This window comes from Spermophilus citellus, assembly GCF_964194105.1.
Source record: "Spermophilus citellus genome assembly, chromosome: 2".
Lineage (NCBI taxonomy): Eukaryota > Metazoa > Chordata > Mammalia > Rodentia > Sciuridae > Spermophilus > Spermophilus citellus.
Window position 1 is genome coordinate 52,485,278 of NC_138183.1, and position 24,845 is coordinate 52,510,122.

At 35.5% G+C, this 24,845-nt stretch overlaps 2 protein-coding genes across 6 annotated transcripts in view; one reads left to right on the plus strand and one right to left on the minus strand.

Annotated features, from left to right (window-relative positions):
• The window catches only part of DENND4C (DENN domain containing 4C), a 124,047-nt gene that overhangs the window by 14,103 nt on the left and 85,099 nt on the right, over positions 1–24,845 (minus strand). For all 4 annotated transcript variants that reach the window (XM_081278218.1, XM_081278217.1, XM_081278219.1 and 1 more), the window contains 7 exons: positions 23,315–23,497; positions 22,067–22,262; positions 19,089–19,334; positions 17,962–18,079; positions 13,631–13,781; positions 10,983–11,047; positions 9,451–10,689 (listed from right to left, as the gene is read on the minus strand). In XM_081278218.1, coding sequence (XP_081134344.1) covers positions 10,553–10,689; positions 10,983–11,047; positions 13,631–13,781; positions 17,962–18,079; positions 19,089–19,334; positions 22,067–22,262; positions 23,315–23,497 — 1,096 coding nt within the window. In that variant the 3' untranslated portion in view covers positions 9,451–10,552. The remainder of the gene's footprint in view (positions 1–9,450; positions 10,690–10,982; positions 11,048–13,630; positions 13,782–17,961; positions 18,080–19,088; positions 19,335–22,066; positions 22,263–23,314; positions 23,498–24,845) is intronic.
• RPS6 (ribosomal protein S6) lies at positions 4,072–7,025 on the plus strand. 2 transcript variants are annotated; one of them, XM_081278345.1, is made up of 6 exons: positions 4,072–4,227; positions 4,764–4,895; positions 5,222–5,432; positions 5,553–5,699; positions 6,595–6,752; positions 6,869–7,025. In XM_081278345.1, exons 1-6 carry the CDS (start codon positions 4,222–4,224, stop codon positions 6,962–6,964), a joined length of 750 nt encoding a protein of 249 aa, XP_081134471.1. In that variant the 5' UTR covers positions 4,072–4,221; the 3' UTR covers positions 6,965–7,025. The 2 variants fall into 2 exon arrangements, with proteins under 2 accessions (XP_081134471.1, XP_081134470.1); XM_081278344.1 differs by lacking the exon at positions 4,072–4,227 and adding an exon at positions 4,310–4,336.

Genomic DNA, 24,845 nt, shown 5'->3' on the forward strand with positions numbered 1-24,845 from the left:
TGGACTGAGACCTTTGAAAATGTGTGCGTCAAATAAACTTTTCCTCCTCTAAAATTGTTCTTGTCAGGTCTTTTGGTCTCAGCAGCAAAAGGCTAACTAAAACAATTTCTTACATACTTTTGGTAGGATAGTAAATTGGTAAAGCCATTGTGGAAAACATGGAGGCTCCGCCAAAGGTTAAAAATAGAACTACCATTTAATCCACTAATCACACTTCTGGGCATATATACAAAAGAAATAAAAGCAGAGTCTCAAATAGATAGTTTCACACCCAATTTCACAACAGCATTATCCACAGTATTAACAATAGCTAGGAGGTAAATGGAAGTAACCCAAATGTCCACTGACAAATGAATTACTACACCAGAATTTATTCAGCCTTAAAAAGGAAGAAAATTCTGTCATGTGGATAAACCTTGGAGACTTCATGCTCAATGAAATGTGCTAGGCATAAAAAGACAACTATTGTTTAATTCCACTTATATGAAGTATTCAGAGTAATCAAAATTGTAGACAGAAAAGAGAATGGTTACCAAGGGCTGCAAGGGAGGCAGGGACAGGGGGAGGTGTTTAAAGCATACAGTTTCCCTTTGGCAAGATGAAAGTGTTCTGGAGGACTGTTTCACAACAATGTGAATATATTTAACATTAATGATGTGTACACTTAATAAATGATTTAGATGATAAATTTTATGTTAAGAGCCACATGTGTACACCTGTAATCCTAATGAATGAGAAGGTTAAGGTAGGAGGATCACAAATTCCAGTCCAGCAACTTAATGATACACTATCTCAAAAAAAGGATTGGGGGATGTAGCTCAGATGTAGAGAGCTCCTGGGTTCAATTCCCAGTACTGAAGAAAATAAAAATTTAAAAATAAATAAAGGTTTGATCTTCAGCACCACAAAAAAAGATAAAAGAAATCAAGGCATAGTCGTAGACTTTGCTCTTTGCCTTACATTAACTAAACTACTTCAATAAGAATAACTAGAGCTAAGCGGCTGCATAGCTGTACACACCTATAACCCCAGCTACTCTGGAGGCCTAGGCAAGAGGACTACAAGTTTGAGGCCAGACCAAGCAATTTAGTCAGACCCTGTCTTAAAATTTAAAGGGCGCGGGTGGGGGGTGTGGGGGGATGAGGGGGTGGGTTGGGGTGCTAGGACCTAGTTCAGTGGTAAAGTGCCCCTGGGTTCAATCAAAAACAAAGAAACAAAACCTAGAGCCAAAAGGGAGAATAGTTAGAGCTTGAATAGGCATTTTTTCAAAGAATATATACAAATGGCTAACAAACATATGAAAAAAACAACATATTAGTCATTAAGGAAATGCAAATTAAAATCACAATGAGGTATCATTATTTCACCCATTAGGATGAATATGATTAAAACAAAAACAAAATATCAAGTGTTGGCCCTGAGTTAGAGAAAACAGAATCCCTCTTACATGGCTGGTGGGAATATAAAATGGTTCAGGTGTGGTGGAATACAGTTTTGCAGTTCCCTCTGAGAGTTAAACACAGAATTATTATATGATCCCGCAATTTCACTCCTAAGTTATGTACCCAAAAGTACTGAAAACAGATACACAAACATAGCAACCTAATTCACAATAGTCAAGAAGAAAACAGTCCAAATGTACATCGATGTATAAATGGATAAACTGCAGTCTATACATACAGAATATTATTTAGCCACAAAAAGGACTGTGAAATTGATACATGCTACAACATGGATGAACCTCAAAAACATCAGAAGGTATGTGCAAATGGTTAAATATTGTATGATTCTAGTAACAGGGAATATACAGAATAGGCAAATCCATAATCCATACAGGCAGAAAATCCATTAGTGGTTACCAGTGGCTGGTGAAAATGGTAAATGGACAGTAACTGCTTAATGAGGTATAAGGTTTCCTTATAGGGTGAAGAAAATATTTTGGAACTAGATAGAGGTAGGGGTTGCACAACATCATAAAAGTAGTAAACGCCACTGAATTTTTCTTTTTAAAATGATTTTGTTGGGCTGGGGATGTGGCTCAAGTGGTAGCGTGCTTGCCTGGCATGCGCGAGGCACTGGGTTTGATCCTCAGCACCACATAAAAATAAAATAAAAATATTGTGCCACCTAAAACGAAAAAATAAATATTAAAAAAAAATTAAAATGATTTTGTCCAGGCTGGGGTTGTGCCTAGCATGCGTGAGGCACTGGGTTCAATCCCTGGCAACACATAAAAATAAAAACAAATAAAATAAAGTTATTGTGTCCATCTACAACTAAAAACAAAAAAAAAAATTTATTTTTTTTTAAGAGAGAGATGAGAGAGAGGGGAGAGAGAGAGAGAGAGAGAGAGAGAGAGAGAGAGAGAGAATTTTAATATTTATTTTTTTTAGTTTTCCGTGGACACAACATCTTTGTATGTGGTGCTGAGGAATGAACCCAGCCCTGCACGCATGCCAGGCGGGTGAGCTACTGCTTGAGCCACATCCCCAGCCCCCCACCCAAAAAATTTTTTAAAATGATTTTGTCCATCTGGGGGTGTAACCTAGCATTTGTGAAGCCCTGCACAGCAAAAATAAATAAATAAATAAATAAATAAAGTAAAAATATGAAAATTTGGCATGTCAATTTTGTCCCCTCAAAACCAAAAAAATTACTTACATATATCGGTTTTAAAATGCATAATTTCACCAAAATTCTTTACATTAATGTCAGTGACAAAATAGGATTTCATAGAATCTTTCCACTTTGAATCTGAATCAAGCCTAAACTCAAAAACTTTGTGATATGGAAGAAGACAATATGTAATAATCTCGGAAAACAAAAATTATTTTTCTTTACTTAAAATGCAGGTTTGTTTTTTTTTTCCCCCTTGGAGAACACAGTATGGAGTTCAATGTAATAAACAATAAATGTTCCTTCAGGGAACTGATTAGAAGTGTGGGCTTCAGAGTTAAATCACCTGGGTTCCCAGCCTTATTCTCGTAGGAACGTTTCTGGAAGACTAATCAAATGTACGATATTTTTCCCTACGTTCTTTCTGTACTACTGAGTTACACCATTGCTTTTCGAAGATTTACTTCATTTATTCTCCCTCTGCTGGCTCGTTCCATAATACCACATCCCATGAAACTAATGCACACGTGAGGCGGGATTATAAGCATTTGATAAATATTTACTGAGTTAGCTGCGTCTTGAGTGTATCAGAATGAAGAAAAGACATGAGTACAGAGGACAGATCATAAACAAATCGTTTATGGGGAACCATGTTTAAGTATTATAAAAGAAAATAGTTCTATACTAGAGAATAAAGGTGAGTCCTATTCAAGTAGTGTGGTTAGGATTCTCATAAAGGGTACCTTTAATCTGAGAATCCTCCATAGCATTAGCTGGTAACAAAAGGTGAGTTTGAGACGGGAAAGTCTATGAGGTCATGGTAAGGAGTTTGACAGTATTTAAGTACAGTGGGTAAGCAAAAACGAACATTTCCAGCAGAGAAGTCAAGCAATTTTACGATTGGAAAAGATCGCAGAGGCTGTTAAATGTTGCTCAGTGGAAGCCCTGGGTTCAACTCCCACCCCCACTCCCAAAAAAGAAAATGATCAGCGGCAGGAGAGAAAGCAGGGAAACTTCTGGAGGTATCCAATGTTGTCTGGACTTGGTGTAATCGTGCCTGCTGATTATGCGACAGAGGGACTGGGATGTCATTCTATCATAGGAAAGGGAAGATTACAGAGCAGTTAGAGAAGCCAAGCGGGTGTTTCAAGGAATAACAAAGCGCTGCTTTCAGAATTTCTTGCTGTGATTCGCCGGTATCAGCAGAAGAGTACGCTCCGGAGCTGGAAACCTTCCAGTCAGAGCCTGAAAGACAACACAGTTCAAGAGGAGTCAAGTTCTGGTCCAGCCTTTGGTAGCACCAGACAAAGACTGTCAGAGGCCGAGCTGGGCCTCCGCAGTGACCCAGCTACAATGTGCAGGAGAGAGCAGAAAAGATTAGGCAGTGAAGGGTCTCTCACAAGAGGTTGCAACACCTCATCGGACAAGCATGCCGGCGAGTTCACATTCTCAGCGCTGATTAACCTCGCCCCGGAAGTGCATGTTCACTTCCGCTCACTCAAGCATCTGCTAATCTCGCGAGTGCTGAAAGCGCTATGTGACCTGGGTTAAGCGGAAGTCGGGCCTCTTTTTCGTGGCGCCTTGTGGGCGATCAGCTGCTCCAAGATGAAGGTAGGTTGTTGTGGCGGGTGTTGATCTAGGCTTCGGGAACTTGGATCGAATCTTAGAACACTGCGTCAGTCCCAGCAAACCAAGGTCCTGGCCCCAAATGGAGAAGGGTGTAAGGCAGGATAACGTGTGCACTTCTTGGGCCAGAGCTCTTTGGGAAAGCGGATGGCGGACGATTACGATCGGAGTTGTGTAGCTCTGAGAGCGCCATGGTGGCGTTCCCGCGCCCAGCCGGCACAGATGCTGGCGGCGTGCTCGACCTATCCTGTTATTTTTAACTCTTTTACTTAAGTCGGGCTCCCTGTACGGTGACGGTAATGACGGGAGCCTTAGGCCTCGCAGTCATTTCTCAGGGCCGCAGGGAAAACGTGCCCTGTTAGCGTTTTGCTTGGCGTGCATCATTCTTAACATGGGCTTATGATGAGTAAAATCACCAAGTATTACTGATTGAGATTGGCATGAATGGCTTGTGATGTTATTGCCGTTGTGGGGAGTTCTGCAGTTACTTGTGTAATTTTTCCTTCTACTTTTAATTCTAGCTGAATATCTCCTTCCCAGCCACTGGCTGTCAGAAACTCATTGAAGTGGACGATGAACGCAAACTTCGTACTTTTTATGAGAAGCGTATGGCCACAGAAGTTGCTGCGGATGCTCTGGGTGAAGAATGGAAGGTAAAAGTTAACTGTGGCATTGTCACGACTGTGACACGCTCTGGGAATTGGTGTTTGGAATGGGGTTTGAACTGCCGCTTTAGTTTTCTGACCTGGGTTATCACTTTGTGAAGTAGAGCTATCACCTGTTGGGGTTCTGTAGTATGTAAATGAGTTTGCCAATGCACTTGACAAGTTGGAAATACAGACAAAACTTTGATCAGAAGTTTAAATTGGTCTTATTGAATTATACTTCTCTAGAAAAGAGGTGTCGGTCAATAAAGGCCAAAACACTGAATTGAATAAATTTGGAATAGAAATGTTACATGTGTGGTGTTTTCCTGCAGGGTTATGTGGTCCGAATCAGTGGTGGGAACGACAAACAAGGTTTCCCCATGAAGCAGGGTGTCTTGACCCATGGCCGTGTTCGCCTTCTACTGAGTAAGGGGCACTCATGTTATAGACCCAGGCGAACTGGAGAGAGAAAGCGCAAATCTGTTCGAGGTTGCATTGTGGATGCCAATCTGAGCGTTCTCAACTTGGTTATTGTAAAAAAAGGTAAGGTTTATGTTTGCTTTTTATTGAAATTGACTTAAAGCTGGTTGTCCAAATACTTTTTCGTTTGCAGTATAAGGAGGTTGTTGGATTAAGATATTTCTGTTAATTTTCTCTTTGAAGGAGAGAAGGATATTCCTGGACTTACTGATACTACTGTACCTCGAAGACTAGGACCCAAAAGAGCTAGTAGAATCCGCAAACTTTTCAATCTCTCTAAGGAAGATGATGTCCGTCAATATGTTGTCAGAAAACCCTTAAACAAGGAAGGTAGGAGATATTATGCAATTTGGACCTGCTTAATTTTTAGGAATTTGTCACATTAGAGATTCTGAGGGATTTTTTTTTTTGGCCTACAGAAAAAATAAATGCTTTTTTTTTTTTTTTAATCTACTGAAATAGATTTAACTTCTGGTCCTCTGACTCCTCCTTTGAAATGTGAAGAACAATAATAAAATTGTGAAAATTAGAAAAATATTTATTCCTAAATATAAAGGAACAAGCGTTTGCAAATGGTAATTCTAAGAATACATATACATATTGTATGTTGGGCAACATAGCCATCACCACTAAGGTCCGCATCAGTGATGCATAACATTATTGTTTCTTCAGCCAAAGGTATAGTATTTTCATTGGGTAGAATTATCCTGTTGAGTCTTCTTGACATCTGGAAAAAGAATAATTTGGATTTTGGTTTTCAGGATATCTGTACTTAGTGTATAGTTCCAACTATTTAGGCACCTACCCTGTGCTAGGTACTATGTTAAGTGCTGGGGATATGGTATGAATTGACAGTCTACCTTCAGGAAGCTTATGTTGCAGAAAATGTAATTGGTAAATGTGGCACTTCTCCACAATCACACCTCTGGAAACCCAGTCTCTAGAAACCGATCTAGTTGACAGAGGTGTTTTTAAGATGGCACCTGTCTTTTGTGGAAGGTACAGGCTTAGCTATTTAGCAGAGCCTGAACAATTGAACATTTACTCTAAGATCCTGAGGTGTCACTTCCACAAAGCGACTGTGAACTAAAACTAGGTTTGAGAAGCTTTATGTATGTTGGGGGTGGAACCCAGGGCCTTGTGCATGTTGACCATGCCTTACTTCTAAGTTATACTCTGACTCAAAGTATTCTTGAGGAATTATTTCAGTCATTTGAATTTTTAGGTAAAAAACCCAGGACCAAAGCACCAAAGATTCAGCGTCTTGTTACTCCACGTGTCCTGCAACACAAGCGCCGGCGTATTGCTCTGAAGAAACAGCGTACTAAGAAGAATAAAGAAGAGGCTGCAGAATATGCCAAACTTTTGGCCAAGAGAATGAAAGTAAGTCTTAATAAGATTTGGGGGTAGGGTGAAGCAGGACTGGCTTTTTCTATCTTTGTTTTTCACCTAGACAAAGTTTTAATTGTGTTTTTTTTTTTTTTTTTAATTTTCTTTAGGAAGCCAAAGAAAAACGCCAGGAACAGATTGCCAAGAGACGTAGGCTGTCTTCTCTGAGAGCTTCTACTTCTAAGTCTGAGTCCAGTCAAAAATAAGAATTTTTATCAGTAACAAATAAATAAGATCAGACCTTCAAACTTGACTTGTCATTACTGATTTGACATGGAACTAGAAAATGGATGGAAAAACATGTCAGAAAGGGAAGCAGTGGAAAAAGTCTGCTTACAGGAGATGCATGAAATGATGTTCTTCAAATTCAGAGACTGACATGACACTAGTTGACCAGCAAAGGTTTCTTTTTGAAGATGAGTGGCTCAGGAAAGGATTCTTAATATAAAATAATACCTTTGCAGAAAGTCATACCTTAAGTTGTTTTGAGTTTTCTTGAAGGTATATACATAATGTATCTCCATGAAGGTGAACAAATTGTCTTTAAAAAAAATTGCAAATCTGCATTAAAACTTTACTCTTTTTCATATTGTGAAAAGGAGTTGACTCCCAATATAAGGAATGCTTGCAGGATGGCATACTATGGCCCACTAGCATTGGCCTAGCATGCAGCAGGCCCTTAGATCAGTCTCCTGCATCACACAAAAGCTTAACAGGTTCGTTTCCACAGTAATTGATTTATTCTAGTATTTATTTTTGGTACTAGGGTTTAAATCCAGGGTCACTTACTACTGAGCCACATTGCCAATCATTTTTTGAGACAGTATCAGTTGGTTAGAGTTTCACTTATTTGAGCCTTGAACTGAGTTGTGTATCCTCATCTTCCAGTGTTGCTAAAAATTAACAGATGTGTGCCACTACATCCAGCTTGGGGAAGCAGTATCTTAAGAAGGCACATGAGGTGTATTTTCCTATAGTACAGTACATTGAGTCAGCTAAGTGAATCTAATAACTCATTTCTGGTTTCCTATGACTTGCTCAAAGAACATAATTAAGTTTCCTAAAAGGACAATAATGGGAAAATCACAAGGTGAAGAGTTCTGCTGTGTTGAGAGTACCTGGTTGTGATGCATAGAACATAAAAAAAGAAAGCAGGGTGTTTTACCACTGAACTATATCTAGCCCCCCCCCCTTTTTTAAATAGCCTCAGACTTCCAAGTCTGCCTGTTTCCTGAGTCACCTGAGATTACAGGAATGTATCATCACACCAGGCAATACCCAGCTTTCTTTAAGGAACACAAATAACCATGAGAAAACATTTGGCTCCCCTATAGTTTTCTAGGTAATTGGATATTTCTGATTAGAATCCACAGATATTTTGTTTAAAAAATAGTGTTAAATTTGTGTACCAATTATATTAGCTACCCTATTTATGCTTATACGTCAACCATGCATGTTGCTGTGATCAACATACAACTAAAGATAAATCACATCAAAACATAAGACTTGGCTAAACAACTAATTTTGAAAGATTATTTCTAGCCATAATTAGGATTAAGTGCTCCAAAAGTATATATTTCTAAAATTTTCCATACTTCAGATATCTGATAACTTTTTTCCTGTAAATTTTTTTTTGGGGGTATCAGGAGTACCTATTCAGAGATACTTAATGACTGAGCCATATCCATTTTTAGGTGCTCTTTTTGTGTAGGTGCTGAACAGAGCCTTTTAGAGATTTGGTACTAGAAATTAGTCCCTATAGATTTAAATTGAAGGAGTTAGACTTGTTCTGAGATATAACTAAATTATGTTATAAAGCCAGATACAGCAATGCAGACCAAGGCAGGAGGATTGCAAGTTCAAGTCCAGTAGGGGCAATTTAGCAAGACCTGGTATCACAATTTAGGGAAAAAAGGGTAGGAGTTGTAGCTCAGCGGAGAGGCATATGGATTTGATCCTGAGCACCACATTAAAAAACAAGGTATTGTGTCCCTCTGCAACTTAAAAAAATTAAAAAAAAAGATGGGGGGGGGCGGTGCGAGGGAAGAGGTACACTGGACATATATAACTCAGTGGAAAAGCCCACCTGAATTCAATCCCCAGTACTGTAAAATAATGTTATTTTTTTTTTAGTTATAATTTGATCTGGTTATATATAAATGTAAAGATATCTTCAGCATACTTTAAAACATGAAGTGCTTTGGTAATGATTTAGTTCAAACTAATAAAACAGCAAAATGATATTGGAATTCTAATGATCACAAAGATTCATACTAAACAGATTCCAAGAGCCTTAAAAACATAACAGACAAGTTAGCAAATTTAAGAATACTTTTTATTTTATTCAGCCTGTTATTTTTATATGCAAGGTAATGTGAAGATTTATTCAGTCCATAAGTGTTAAGATGTAAGTTGCAAAAATTTACACTCGAGATACTGCAAAAGATGCATTTTTGAAAATAATGTAGATTTACATAATGTCTGATTAGTTTTTTCACTTAGCCCTTTCATAATAAATTCAGACTAAAAGTTTGTGTACTTCAAATTCACCCTTAAATGGTGCAAGATATAATTTTTTTAAGGTTATACCATTGTAGAAGGGAAATCTGTGCTCTTTAGTATATGAAAATAAATTTTTTTGTGTGTGTATCAAATGATTTAGTCTGCATAATTATAAAAGCACACATAAAACCACTGGCTTTTTAAACTATGCAGAGTTAAGGCAAACTTACTGTAATGGGCATTTTTAACAACGAAAAAAAAAACATGATAAATGTCAAAGTGAGGCCATAATTTACTTAAAACTAGTGACAACAAACTCAAGCTTTAAAGTTATAAGACTTAATTGATTCAACCTAAAAAATTATTTACAAATGCACATTTTTACTCACAGGCATATAAATCTAAATATAGTACAAGAATAAAACTTTAGTGTGCAGTGCAAGTTTATCCCACAGGTTTCAAAAGGTGATCAACAGCAACAATTTACATGCCTGAACAAAGACTTCAGGACCTAAGACAATATACACTTTTGCATTTTCAGCATAACTCAAAACTTACAAATAGCTTCATAAGTTATGAACTTTAGTTAATTTCATTTTGACTGTTTGACTTCTCATTTTAAAGCCCTTGCAAATTAACATGGGAAGAGGATGAAGGAAGTACCTGGATATTCAACATATCCATTAAGCAAGGTAATACATAATTAAAAAGGTGAAGGCATATATTAAATTTAAAGTCAGATCAGGTAATTTTGACTACCAATGAGATTAGTAGTAGTCATTTATTTAACAATGAGACCCCTTTCAGAAAACTATTGCAACATGCAATCTAAGAGTTTTAATAAATACACACTTATAATATACACATACCTACACAACCCTACACATTTACAGTCATACACAAGTAGTAGCTCTTATAATTAAGATATTTCATTTGTTTGGGGGTTAGGCAAGTTTCATTTCCCATTCTCCAAACCCAGCAGCTTCAAATATTAACAAATGTCTGGGATGAATGGTTTCTCGTTTCTATAAAACTACCACAAATATAGAGAAATCCAAAACAGTTCCAGCAGAAGCAGAGAAACAGTTCAGGAGTTGAAAATCTTCAATATCAATAAACTTCAGGGCATTTAAATGAGATTTTACACTTTGATATAATTCAATATTATTTACAATTCATTGTATATTGTCCCAAAGAGTTATTTCAGTTTTCACCAATTCCTAGGATGTGGAAAAACCTTGGATATTTTCAATTTATTCTCCAGCACTACATCAAAATTCTAATGAATCTCTTTAAATGAGAGGCGCTCCAAAACATTTTCTGCACCATTCCACACTAACATTTGGTGGGGCATCAATTTTCTGTAACTTTTCAAGAACCTCTGAAGGTAGACTATTGTATGCGAGTCCATATTCATTGTCAAAAGCCTCTGAAAGACATTTTCAAAAATGTTAATTTGTTAACAAAGCAAAAATTATGCATTTTGAAATGGTACTGAGTCATATTTATGTTTAAACTACATATTTTAAGGTAGAAATCACTTAAAGGCAAGTATTTACTTTTTTTTTTTTTTTTAAATAGCACTACTAACCCAAGACCTCATACACACTATGCAAGTGTGATCTCTCACTAGGCTACACCCCCCAGCTCAACACTAAATTTTTTAAAAATCATTTTAGTAAATAAAATTAAGACTGAGGAATCCCTCATTAACCAACTTACCAATATCAATATTTTCTCTTCCAAGAGACACTAATGATAAGAAGAGTATTTCTCTGTATAAACTCCTATAAAACAAATATATTTTAAAAGTGAATGGCAAATAGATTTAAAAATATATACAGAAATAGGATTTTATTTTTTTAATAGTGAAAACATTAATTTCCAAATATCTAGTTATGTACCCACTCATATAAATATCCTGGCTTGGATATGCTACAGGTATATGAGATCTTTGAAGGATGCTGAGTGAAAGGTACTCTGAATTCTTTGTATTAATAATGCAGTGTCCAGTAAGTATTTCAAACTGTGCAAGTCTTCGGGATGGGTTGTAGTTCAGTGGTACAGTGCTTATCTAACATGCACAAGGCCCTGGTTCAGTTCCTAGCACCACACACAGACCCACACACACCCACAGGAAAAAAAAAGGGTTGGGGGAGTTAATGGACTTAAAGCTTCACTCCATTCACAATTAAAAACAGCTGGTTGGAGAAAAAAATGGCTGGGCATGGTGGCACATGTGAGTTTGAGGCCAGCCTGAGCAATTTAGCAAATCAAAATAAAAATAGAAGAGGCTGAATATATAGTGCGGTGCTACAGAACTCCCAGATTCCATTCTCAGTACTGTAAACAAAACAAAACAACAAAAAACCCTACCCACAAACAAAAATGGCTTTTATTTGCTTATTATTATCTTTTATACTAGGGATTGAACCCCGAGGTGATTAACCAGTAAGCCATATCCCTAGCCCCTTTCTTATTTTTTATTTGAGATAGGGTCTCACTAAATTGCTGAAGTTGGCCTCAAACTTGTGATCCTCCTGCCTCAGACTCCCAAGTCACTGGGATTACAGGCATGTGAAACCATGCCCAGCTGATTTATTTTTTTGATGCTAGAGACTGAACCCAACACCTTGAGCATGCTAGGCAAGTGCTTTACACAGTTACATTCACAGCCCACAATTTTTAAAAAACATTTTAAGTAATATTAAAACCATTTTAACTCTAATTTCTAATTAAAACTTTTAAAAAACAGAGTTTTTTTTTCCTGATATTTTGCCACTCAATAAAGTAAGAAATTAATTTTCCAAGTCAGACATGGGTCTAAAACCCTTGGACACAATGTGATAGAAAGGTGGTATAGTCTCCTAACTATTTAATCCAATAGAAAAGGATATATCACCTAAAAATATCAAAAAATGAAACATTAAAAATAAGCTTCATGTTGGGCGCAGTAGTGCAAGCCTGAGGCTCTGGAGGCTGAGGCAGGAGGATCCTGAATTCAAAGACAGCCTAAGCAATGATGAGGTGCTAAGCAACTGGTAAGACCCTGTCTCTAAAAAAAAAAAAAAAAAAAAAAAAAAACAAAATAGGAATGGGGATGTGGCTCAGTGAGTGGTTAAGTACCCCTCAGTTCGATCCGCAGTATACAAAATAAAAAATTAAAAAAAAAAAAAAGCTTCATGAAGCAATTAAAAGCAAAGATGAGGGGAAAACTAATGAACTAAACTGATTTACAAAAGGAAAAAATTAGGAGGTAATGCTAATTCTAATTTCATCTCACACAGCTTTCTTTAGAACCTTCAGAAAACTATAACACGACATTTCTAGTATTAATTTCTTGCTGTAAACTACTGATGCATGAAGCAAGCTCCTCCTCAGACTGAGGAGGACATCTCTAACAGTTGAGATTACAAGTGGATCCATTCATTTTCATGATCAAATCTTTTTCTATAACTTCTGAGATACATTGAGTGAGGAGACTTTAAGAGGACTCCGGAAACATTAGTAATACTCCATATAATTGTGTCCCCTTTCCCAAAACTTCCTCTGCAAAAGTCACTTATGCTGAGATGGGAATGAGTATTGATTGAAGCACGTTAGCCATCAATAATACTTGGAAATCCGTACAGATGACATTTCAAAGGAGATACCCTGTTGGTTTTGACTGGATATTCTTATAAACTTTCTAAAGAAATGAGTGATAGAGCTAACCCTTATCCGTAAGTTTTGAATTTATATTTTTCCATCCCATGTACAAAATTGTTTTTTCCCTAAAAAAAAAAAAAGGATAGTTTCACATCTTATGGTAGTTAACAGTTTCTATCATCATCAAAATGGTTTCTACTTGGGGCTGGGGATGTGGCTCAAGCGGTAGTGTGCTCGCCTGGCATGCGTGCGGCCCGGGTTTGATCCTCAGCACCACATACAAAGATGTTGTGTCCGCCAAAAACTAAAAAATAAATATTAAAAATTCTCTCTCTCTCTTAAAAAAAAATGGTTTCTACTTTTAACCCCTTTAGGTTCAGTGAGAAAATATATGTGGGTATCACAGGGCCTAAACAAGCAGTACCTATATATATCAATGTTAATAAATTCACAGAAGTCTCCGTTGATGAACAGTAATGCTTCCGAAACACAACAGTACATTTTAGACATCAATAAGTTCCTAAAATTCAATCAATTCTACCAGAAATTTTTATTATGTATTTGTGCTCAATTATGAATATATATATTCGGGTAGCACTTACCAAAACAATCAGATATCTGGCAATAAGCATTTCTTTTACAACTCAAGGTATTTTTAAAAATAAGGCATATTTTTTAAAACAGAAAATCAAGGGCACCAAGTAAAAAATTTTGGATGTTACCTTTGTCTTTTCATTTCTGGCTTCATTTGCTCAGACAGCAGATTGATGGGCTTAAGAACATCATTATGCTGAATACTCTGCCTAATAGTTTCAACTAAAGTGCTTGTTGCTTGTTGTTCCTCTGACAGGAGGGATAATTTCTTTTCAGAATCTAAAAAGGACACAATAAACAAGAATAAGTTTTTCCCAATTAGTAATGAAGTTTTTTTCCCAGAATTCTGTCACTATTTGTCTACCCAGTATGAACTCCCTCTTTATTAATAACATTATGTAATTCCAAAAATAAAAACTGTACATATTATACACAAATAAAATTATATATTATGCTTATTATGGCATAATTCATAATATCTTTATATAAGAGAATAATCTTTACCTGACTAAGCCTGGTATTTTTCTATTCAAAATAGCAATCTAATCTTAATATATATAACTATATATTATACTTAATATATACAACTATATATACAATTATATATATAACTACATAACATCCAGAACTATTAAGAATATTTATATAATTGGGTGCAGTGTTGCACACCTGTAATCCAGCAACCTGGGAGGCTAACACAGGAGAACAGCAAGTCCAAGACCATCCTGGGCAACTTAATGAGACATTCTCAAAATAAAAACCAAATAGCTAGGTTTATAACTCAACAGTAGAGTGTTCCTGGGTTCCATCTCTAGTACCACAAGAAAAAGAAAAAAAATTACAGATCTTATATTTCATAGATGATAAAAAGTTTTTTAGTAGTAGAAATGGAATTGAATCATATACTAATATCAAGTATATACAAATTCAAAATGTGTACCTGACCTGGAAAAAGGGAATACTTTAATGATACAGGTAATTCCAGGAATCCTACAATTTTATTTATACCCATATTAGCATAAGATGGGGATATGTATCTAATATAGCTCCTTGAACTCATTCTGAGTGCTATCATAAAGTGATACTGCATTTTTCATACAATATAGCTCTAAAATAAATTAGTTTTTTAAATTTTTTTTTTAGTTATAGGTGGACACGATGTCTTTATTTTATATTCATGTGGTGCTGAGGATCGAACCCAGTGCCTCACGCATGCTAGGCGAGCGCACTACCTCTGAGCCACAATCCCAGCCCTAAAATAAATTAGTTTTTGTTGTTTTTATTGTTTTCTGTATCAGAAACTGAACCCAAGGGTGCTTAACCACTGAACTACATCCCCAGCCCTTTCTATTTTTTAATTTTGAGACAGGGTCTCTCTAAGTTGCTCAAGATCTTGCTAAGTTGCTGGGGCTGGCTCTGGATCCTCCTGCCTCAGCCTCTGCAGTCACGGGGATTACAGGGATATGCCACCATTCCTGGCCCAAAATAGTAGTCTTCTAAGAATTAGCACCTTTCTCTAATATGACAACAAAAGGAAATCCTGGCTGCTATGGTTTTCTATCTTAGTTCTTTTCCCACTAAGTGATGACCTTTGAATAGTTTTCATGCTATTCTGTGACTTTGGAACCCAATCCAAATATAATAAGCAACACTACCATTTCCCCCATTAACTCAATATTTTAAATAACAGGTTTATTGAGAAATAATTTCTAAATCATACAATCTGATTTTTTAGTATATTCACAGAGTTGTAATCATAAGAAATCACTAATCTATTTTTTGTCTCTACAAATTTGCTTATTTTGGAAATTTCATTTCAGTGAATCATACTGTCTAGGCTCTTTTGTGACTTGTTTCTTCTATTATATTTTCAAGATTCACCCATGTTGTAGCACATATCAGTAATTTATTCTTTCTGTTGCCAAAAAATGCCATAGTATAGGGTGGGGCATGGTGGCACTTGCCTGTAATCCCACTGACTCAGAAGTTTGAGACAGCAGGATAGCAAGTTCAAGGCCAGCCTCAGGAACTTAGCAAGGCCCTAAGCACTTAGAAAGACCCTATCTCAAAATAAAAATTAAAAGGGGCTGGAGGATGTAGCTCAGTGGTAAAAACACTCCCTGGGTTAAATCCCCAGTCCCTCCCCACCAAAAAAAAAAAAAAAAAAAAAAGGGTTATCGTGTGGATATACCATACTTTATCCATTTATAAGATGAAAATTTAAGTTGTTTCCATTTGTTAGCTGTTATGAAAAATGCTACTACTAACATTTGTGTATGAGTTTTTGTGCGTGGAATATGGTAACTCTGCTTACCGTTTTGAAGGCTGTGAAATGTTGTCCACCATTTTTATAGCCTAATCAGCATGTATGCCAGTTCCAATTTCTCCACATCCTCACCAAATCTTGTTATTTTTTTTTGTGTGTGTGTGTTTTTATTATAGCCATCCTAGAAAGTATGAACTCATCTTTTTATGTTTTTTGTTTTGTTTTGGGTACTGGGATTTGAACTCAGGGACACTCAACCACTGAGCCATATCCCCAACCCTATTTCGTATTTTATGTAAAGATAGGGTAGGGTGTCTCAATGAGTTGCTTAGTACCTCACCTTTGCTGAGGCTGGCTTTGAACTCACGATCCTCCTGCCTCAGCCTCCCGAGCTTCTAGGATTACAGGCATGCACCCCCATACCCGGCCTCTTGCTGAATATTTACAGTAAAGTTTTTCATTATAATAAATAATCCCACAGTAAACATTATTGTGCATTGTATTTCTATAACAGAGTTGTCTCACTAAAATCCCTGAGTAGTTAAAACACATTCACATATTAAATTTAGACAATGTTTGCCATACTGTTCTTCAGAAATAAATTATTTTAGAATTTTAACAGTTTATCAGTGTTCTTTTCCTCAGGTACTGGGGCTTGAACTCATGGGTGCTTTACCACAGAGCTTCATCTCCAGACCTTTCTATTTTGAGACAGCATCAAGCTAAGCTGCTGAAGGAGGGTCTCACTAAATTGCTGAGGTTGGGTGTAAACCTGTAAACCTCCTGCCTTAGCCTCAAGTCACTGGGTATACAGGTATACACCACTATGCTTGGCTTCCCCCCACATTTTAATCTTTAAAATTTTTGCCAACTTGATAGGTACAAGTTTACACTTTTCTTTTTTAAAAAACAAAGTAATATTTCACTAAAATATAAAAACTAATGTGATTGAGCATCTTTTCATGTTTGTGTTAGGGAACAAATTGTGCCCCCACCCTTTCAAATTCATACATAGAAACCCTAACCACTAATGTTACTGTATTTGGAAATAGGGGCTTTAAAGAATTAATTAGAGCTAAATAAGGCCATAAAGAGTGGGAGGTTCTTATCTAATATGACTGATTGTTAGTATTCTTACAAGAAGAGAAAGAAAAACTAGGTATGTGCCTGTGTGCATACAAGCATTTACACAGAAAAAAGGCTACATGAGAGTACAGCAAAGGCACCAGCCACTGCAAGCAAAAAAGGGAGACCTTGTCAAGAAAAATCAAACCTACTGGGAAGTTCAGCCTTGATCCTTGCTAATTTCTTGAAATTTAATTCCTATTGTTTAAGGCATGCCAGACTATGGTGTTTTGTTATGGCGACCCAAGCACACTATTACAGTTTGAAAGCCACTTTAACTTTTCTTCGATGAAATTCCTATTAATGCCATTTTCTCCTTTAATTGGTGTATTGTTCTTTTGGGGTGGGATGGGGCGGGTGGAGTACTGTGAATTGAACCCAGGGGCACTCAACCACCAAGTCACAAGCCTAAGCCCTTTTTATTTTTTATTTTGAGACAGGGTTTCACTAAGTTATCTACAGTCTTGATAAATTTCTGAGGTTGCCTTTGAACTTGTGATTCCTGCTTCAGCCTCCCAAATTACTGGATTACAGGCATGTGCTACTGTGCCCAGCTCAGTTGCATTGTTCTTAATGTCTCAAAATGCTTCAAAACACAGGATGATGATCATTTAAACTTTTATAATAATATGTTCTAAATATAAAAGATGGAAAAATGAAGCCAGAATCTTTTAGACTATATCAATCCATTTAAACTGAAATTATAATCCTAAACTAACATATCTATAATACTTTTCTATTACATAAAATTTACTCTCAAAATACCCAAAATAGTATTTAACAAACAAGCTACCAAAAAAAAATTATTCCTTAACACACTTGAGCCCTGACATAAACAGGTCAGTATAATAACAAATCAATTTGAATTAATTAAATCTTTAAAAACAAAGCACAAGAGTTTGTTTTCATCATCTCTTTAGTTCTATTCCTTCTCATTCTTTTTTGTTGCTGAATAATATCCTACCATATACATGAACTGTATGACAATTTGCTTATCCATTTACCTATGAAAGGATATTTGGGTTGTATGTATTAATACTTTTATGTCTTTAGTTCTATTTTACTTACTAAAATTCCTCCAAGAGACATACAGAGGTTCTCCTGGTTCTTGATGAAGGTTGATATTATCCCATAAGAGTTGAATATAGACAAGTTTGCTATCCTGGGACAGAGATGATAAAGGAAGCTAAAAGAGATCAATAAAAAATATTAGCATCCCAAGCATAATCATTACCACTGGACCTAGTGAAACTTGATTATATATAAAACAGATGAATTCTTTCAAAAATCTAGATCTAAAATTCTGAGCAAAAAAAAAAAAAAAACACATCAATTTTTATTAACATCTAATTATCTAATGATAAATGTCCTTGTTATTTTCTGACATATAGGTTTCTCTGTGAAGTACTGGAATGTCAGCTTGGTAACTGTCACATGGTCATGTGAGAGGTTAACAACATTACAACAAATTTTAAGGTAAGACAAAGTGTAAGAGTTTCTACTATCTTATCAGCTAATTTTGCTTCAATTAGCAAATAATTGAATACTCAGAATAAATGAGTCAACTTAAGACTCTATAATACTTTTTTTAAGATTGTGTTGTGCCTCAAATGTGAAGAGTGTTGTCTCTCAATATTCAATTTGATAAAAGAGTGCTAGAAGCTCACTGTCTCTACTGGAACCAGGGATCTTAACACAAGTGGAAGAAATGCTTTGGGTGTCAGGTAGCAGTTTTCATCACTTATTAGGCCTGTGACCTTACACAAATCATTTATATAACTTTTAATCATATCATCTGAAAAATAAAAATAATATGAGAGCTTTCAAATAAAGTTGTGAGAATTTCAGGTGGGAAAATGACAGTTCATCTTTGCAGCTAGATATGACCAGAAGTTCTGAACACATGGATACATGTGGAAATAGTATGAACTCCATGAACTGTAAGAAAGAAGAATTACTCTTCTTCATCCATTTTTCCCTAACCTTGGACATGGAGGTCAAGCATAGCTAAGCAAAAAGAGGATCTCAGGTTCCTAACACTGTACCATCCCTGGACCACCTATCCAAACTTTTATATTGAGAGGGAAATAAATCTTTATCCTGTTAAGCTACTGTTGCTGTATACTTTCAGTAGCTTGAAGATAAGCCTCATCCTAATATACCAATGTACTATAAGTACAAAGTTAGTACCTTACCTGTATACCTTCGTTACAGTGTTCAGATGTGAGAATAAGTCCTGGCAAGTTACTAGGAAGGTCTAAACGTCTGAAATACCAAACAAGGTTCCAGAAAATGATTGGATGTTGATTGATGAAAGAGGATGTATGAATCACCTGATCACCTTCATTTTCTAGCAAAGATTCAAGTTCCTTACGAAGCACTAGAGGACTCAAATAGGGTACAGAAACAGGGGGAGGATTGGGCCTTTTTCCTAAAGGATCCTTAAAAAGAAAATACAAAAAAGTGAATATTATCTACTTAATTCTGTATGTTTAACAATACTTTTCAGTGAGATTGTACTTCTCTATCTATCTCATTAAAATCAGATTTCAGAACCACTGCTACATGCTGTAGAACATCCTAATGAATGAAAAAAACCTTAAACAAAAGACCACTTTATCTTAATTAATTACATTTAAATTATTACAAAAGAAAATTAAGAGTCCGTATTTTAACAGACCCTTTATTTCTTTTTATTAAAAAAGAAAAGAGCTCCTTTAAAATAGAGCTTCTCAATCATGTTAGTAAATACAATAGCTTGTATGTATGACTCATTTTTAAATTTTTAATAAGAAACATTTGCATTTCACCTATTTCATATATGCATTTCACCTATTTCATATATGCGTTTCACACACCAAAAACCGTGTGATCTAATTTTATAACTACAACAAATGCAGTATTTTTTTAAACATCTGTCATTGGGTACTTTTAAAATTATACCTAGCTCATATTCGATTCCAACAAAAATAAGGAATTACAGAACAGTTGTACAATTCAAATGAAATAAGGAATTAAAAAAAATAATACAACCCAGACTTCATAAGTTATACAAATGTTTATGACCAAATAATTAACAAATGAGCACCTTAGTATCCAGACTCTAGTCTCTGAATAGCATTTCCCTCTAAAAGGGAACCAAGAAATGGCTGATTCTAGGTCTGGGAAAAGAAATACATAACATGAGCATGTAACATCTTGTCATATAAGAAAGCATGGAAGTCTTAAAATCTTACAAAAAGGCTACTAGAGAGGATTAATAAGCCAAAGATGAAATAATACAAACATTAATAAAGACATAAATAGAGATAGATTTTTTGTGGGGGACGGGGAAAACTGGGGATGGAACCTAAGGATGCTTTTACCATTGCGCTACATTCCCAGTCCTTTTTATTTTTTATTTTGAGACAGCATCTCATGACAGAGTTGCTTAACACCTCGCTAATTTGCTGAGGCTAGCCTCCAACTTGCAATCCTTCTGCCAAGCTGCTGGGATTACAGGCACACATCACCAGGCCCAGCTAAAGAGCAAAAGATTCAAACAAAAATGCTTTAAAAAGAAGTTCATAATAATACCCTATGTTGGGGCTGGGGTTGTGGCTCAGTGATAGAGTGCTTGCCTAGCATGTGTGAAGCACTGGGTTTGATCCCCAGCACCACATTAACACAAACAAATAAATGAAGGTATTGTGTCATCTACAACTAAAAAATATATTTTAAAAAATAATAAAACCCTATTCTCCCAAATTAACTGATATGTTGTGGAAAACACTGTAGTTCCCAATTGTCTTTTTTAAAAACTGTCTTCCCAATATACTTTGCATCTTTAGAAAACCAAACAAAAGACATTAGGGAGTTTCTCTTTATAGATATATTCCATTTAATAAAGAAGAAATGACAGAATTAGACTATCACCATTTTACAGTTTCCAATGAATCAATTATCTAGGCATTAGAACATTAATATTTACTAATGCCTCCTACTGGAGGAGAATATACAGCCATTTATGAAGTTGTCTTACAAAATTAAACACATGAATATTAAAAACCCTGAATCTGAGAAGTTTTTAGATACTAATTTATAGAGTTGCAATTAGCCAAATTAGAATTTTCTAAAACTAGTTTCTAAAGGCAAATGACTTAGTTTAACCAAAAAACAAATTTCAAGGGGAAAAAAAGGATCTGTAGATTTAAAAAGATAAAACCCTAACAATTACAAGGCATGGAGTTTGACCTTTATGCTTCAAACTAACTCCACACACATAAATTTAACACTTCTGAGAAATCTGAACAAAGACAGAGTAACCTGATAATGTTATTTATTTGGGGGCAGGGGTCTTTTGGTATGACAATGGCACTGTGATAAATTTTTTTTGGTTTGGGGTGAGATCAGGGATTGAACTCAGGGGCACTCAACCACTGAGCCACATCCCCAGCCATATTTTATATTTTATTTAGAAACAGGGTCTCACTGAGTTGCTTAGAGCCTTGCTAAATTGATGAGGCTGGCTTTGAACTTGCGATCTTCCTGCCTCCTGAGCTACTGGGATTATAAGGCATGTGCCACCATGCCCAGCTGATAATATTTTTTAAAATGCCTCTTTATTTAGAATTACATACTGAAATATTTACAATCAGAATATATGTTGTTTGAAATTTCTTTCTAAACAATCTAGGAAAGGGGATTTAAATGGGGGTTTGCAGAAAAGAAGAAAGCCTATATATAGGCTGAAAAGTATTGAAGCTGGGTCAAGGGAGTCATTACACTCCTCTGCTAATTTTTAATATACAGTTTAAATTTTCAGTTTTTAAAAGTTTAAAAAGTTTTTTGTTTATGGAAAACTCTTTATTTGTCACTTCATGTTATTAAAATGAGTCTACCTCTGGAAGGAGACGCATGCCTGCAAGCAGAAGGATGGCAAATTTGAAGCCAACCTGAGCATCTTAGTAGGACTCTGCTCAAAAAATAAAATAAAAATGGTGGAAATATAGCTCCAGGGTAAAACAGCTGCCTATCTTGTGTTAGTCCCTGGGTTCAAAACCCAGTTACCCTACTCCCCACCAACCACCAAAAAATAAAAGAGAGTGGAAGAAAGAGTCTACCACACAAGAATTATGCACTATTCCAATGCATACTTACAAGAAGCACATAACATGATTACATTTTTACATACCACAACTTCCTGCAGACTGTTTGGAAGACTAACTGTTGAAATGCCATGAAATGGTCGTTGGGAAAAGTCAATGTTTTGCAAAGGGCCTCCAACACTGTGACTTCGAGTCAAAGGTACATTTCGCTTTGATAAACTATTAGGCGCAGATGGCACTTGCACAGTTTGGACATCTCCACTGATTTTCTTTATTTCATCACTTTAAAAAATAAAGAATAAATGCTATGTTGGTTCTGAAAAATAATGTAAATCTGGGGAGATAAGAGTATTTTTCTACAATGAGTTTTGAGTTTATTAAATATCCTAGAAAAACCAACACTGCCATTTAGGAATTAAATTTAGGCTGAAGTATACGTATAGCTCTGTGGTAGAGCACTTGTCTCACCTGAACACTTAAAAGCCTCCCCCAAAAGAATTAAGTTCTTTTCAAACATGTTTGTAAAACTAGTCAGGAGAACAGATGAAATGGATGATTGGTGAGGTTTGGGAAGAGGATATATGTCATAACTTTAAAAAACTAAATACCCATTCACTTTATTCAAATGTTATTTCATCTTTATTAAACAAAATCACCTAGAAATATACTGCATACAAACAGGTACAGTAGATTCATGGAGAGATATTTAATCTCTATCATGCCATGATCCACTTAAGGATAAAGGCCAGCTCTGAGTTACTTTTTTATTCTCAGAACTTAGCATAATGCTTACAAAACAACAGTCTCTTAAGAAATGTTTGGCTCAGACAATATTCAAGAGTAAAATCTATACTTCACATTGAAGAGAATATTCTGGAAATTGGCACTGATTACACTAACAAGAAAAATATTTTCTTCTGTTCATTTTGTAAAAGACCACCATAAAAACAACAAACAAACAAAAAAAAAAAAAACAAGAAAAAAAAAAACTAAACTTGGTTCAAAAATGTTTTACCATCAGATTCATTCATTAGATATTTAAATATTAAGTGGTACTAAAACAGGAAGATTTGGCTGGGGTTGTGGCTCAGGGGTAGAGCTCTTGCCTACTGTGTATGAGACACTGGGTTATTTCCTCAGCACCATGTAAAAATAAATAAGTAAAATAAAGGTATTGTGTCCATCTACAACTAAAATTTTTTTATTTAAAAAAACAGGAAGATTTAATTTTATTAATGTCAAAACTTGTGCCTACAAGAGTCTGGATGTCTTTAAAGACAGAATTCTTACAAAGGTACTTAATTTATTATAGAGTTCGCTGCACTCTATGATACCTTGATTCAACTGCATAGCTTGTTTCTTCAGTTATGGTCTGTTTAGGTTTCGGGAAATCCACAAAGTTAATCAACTCAGGTTCTGCTGAACTGCATACAGGTCTGTGCTCCAAGGGTTCACTTGCTAGAGGAAGGCTGCCACTTTGTAAACTGTCACCAGAGGTACTTGGTTTCAAGAAAAAGCTAAATATGGAAGAGAACAACAACAACAAAAAATTCTGTTTAAAAAAATCTGTGAGTCCTCAAAATTTTAACATACTTAAAATCACTATATTGTAAAGTAATCATTAATACATTAGACAGTCCATAAGGGAAATACTGTCTGTTTTAAATATCCACACACACTCCTGTTCTTATTCTTTCTCTCCTCCTGCCCTAAAAATTTTTAAATAAAAAGTTCAGTGTAGCCCAATATAAGATTGCTTCAGTTTTTGAGAACTACTGAAGAAAACTAGAAAGAAGGAAAGCAAAATACTTTATTAATTTCCTAAGTTTAAAGAAAGAAACATTTTAATATGTTAACCTGTAATTGTTGATAGTAATAACCCCTTTTTCCCCCACTTAAACATCTCCATTTTGGTCTCTAGTCACTTCTGCTCTATTTATTTATTTCAAACTTCTTTCATTTTCCCTTTGGGTAGAAATTGGGTAAGGTCTTATAGCTCCTCTAAAAGGACATTAGAGAACTTTCTGAGTAAAGATAATACTTTGTATCTTGAACACAGCTTGGTTTACAGAAATGTATTTGCTTTACAAATGGCATGTTTATTAATATTTGTTGTACATTTTATTGTATGTAATACTGACTAGTAATTAATGATCTGTATACTGAAGTCTTTAGAGAAAGTCTATGAGAGTGATAGAGATATGGAGGGTTAGATCATAAAGCAAGTATAGTAAAATATAAATTGGAGAATTCAAGAGTAGACATTGGATATTCAATGAAAATAAAGAAATCTTTAGCTAGCAGTGTAGGTCAGTGGTAGAGAACATGCTTAGCATGCTCAAGGCCCTGGACTCAATCCCCAGCACTCTCCATCCTCCCCCAAAATCTTTAAACTTTGCTGTAAGCTTGAAATTTTCCATAATGACATACTGGGGATGGGGAAAAAAATAGTGTTTCAGTATACCCTAATGACAAAATATTTATAAAAAGATTCTGGCTACAATAGCTTAAAAAAACACAATTAAACAAAAACATACAAGGCACATGGAAAATACTTTAAAAGTCCTAAAGAAGATCTGAAAAATATGGAGAGATATACTATGTTCATAAATAATTAATAATAAAAGAAACATTTTCACCAAATTAATCTATAAATCCAATGTGATCTAATGCAAATACAGTAATAAAAACAATAGAGTGTTGGGGAGGAAATGTACAACTAGAGTGCAGTATATATGGGAATTTGATATATGATAAAAGTGATACCATGTATCAGTGAGGAAAGGATAGGTTACTCAGTAGATGATACTGAGATAACTGGCTTGTTATATGGAAAAAAATAAAAGTTGGATTTCTACCATCACC

Excerpts from the sequence above, each read along its gene's own strand:
- RPS6 (XM_081278344.1), top strand. Across the intron at positions 5,433-5,552 it reads CTTGGTTATTGTAAAAAAAG|GAGAGAAGGATATTCCTGGA; the intron begins GTAAGGTTTATG and ends TTCTCTTTGAAG. Across the intron at positions 5,700-6,594 it reads AAAACCCTTAAACAAGGAAG|GTAAAAAACCCAGGACCAAA; the intron begins GTAGGAGATATT and ends TTGAATTTTTAG.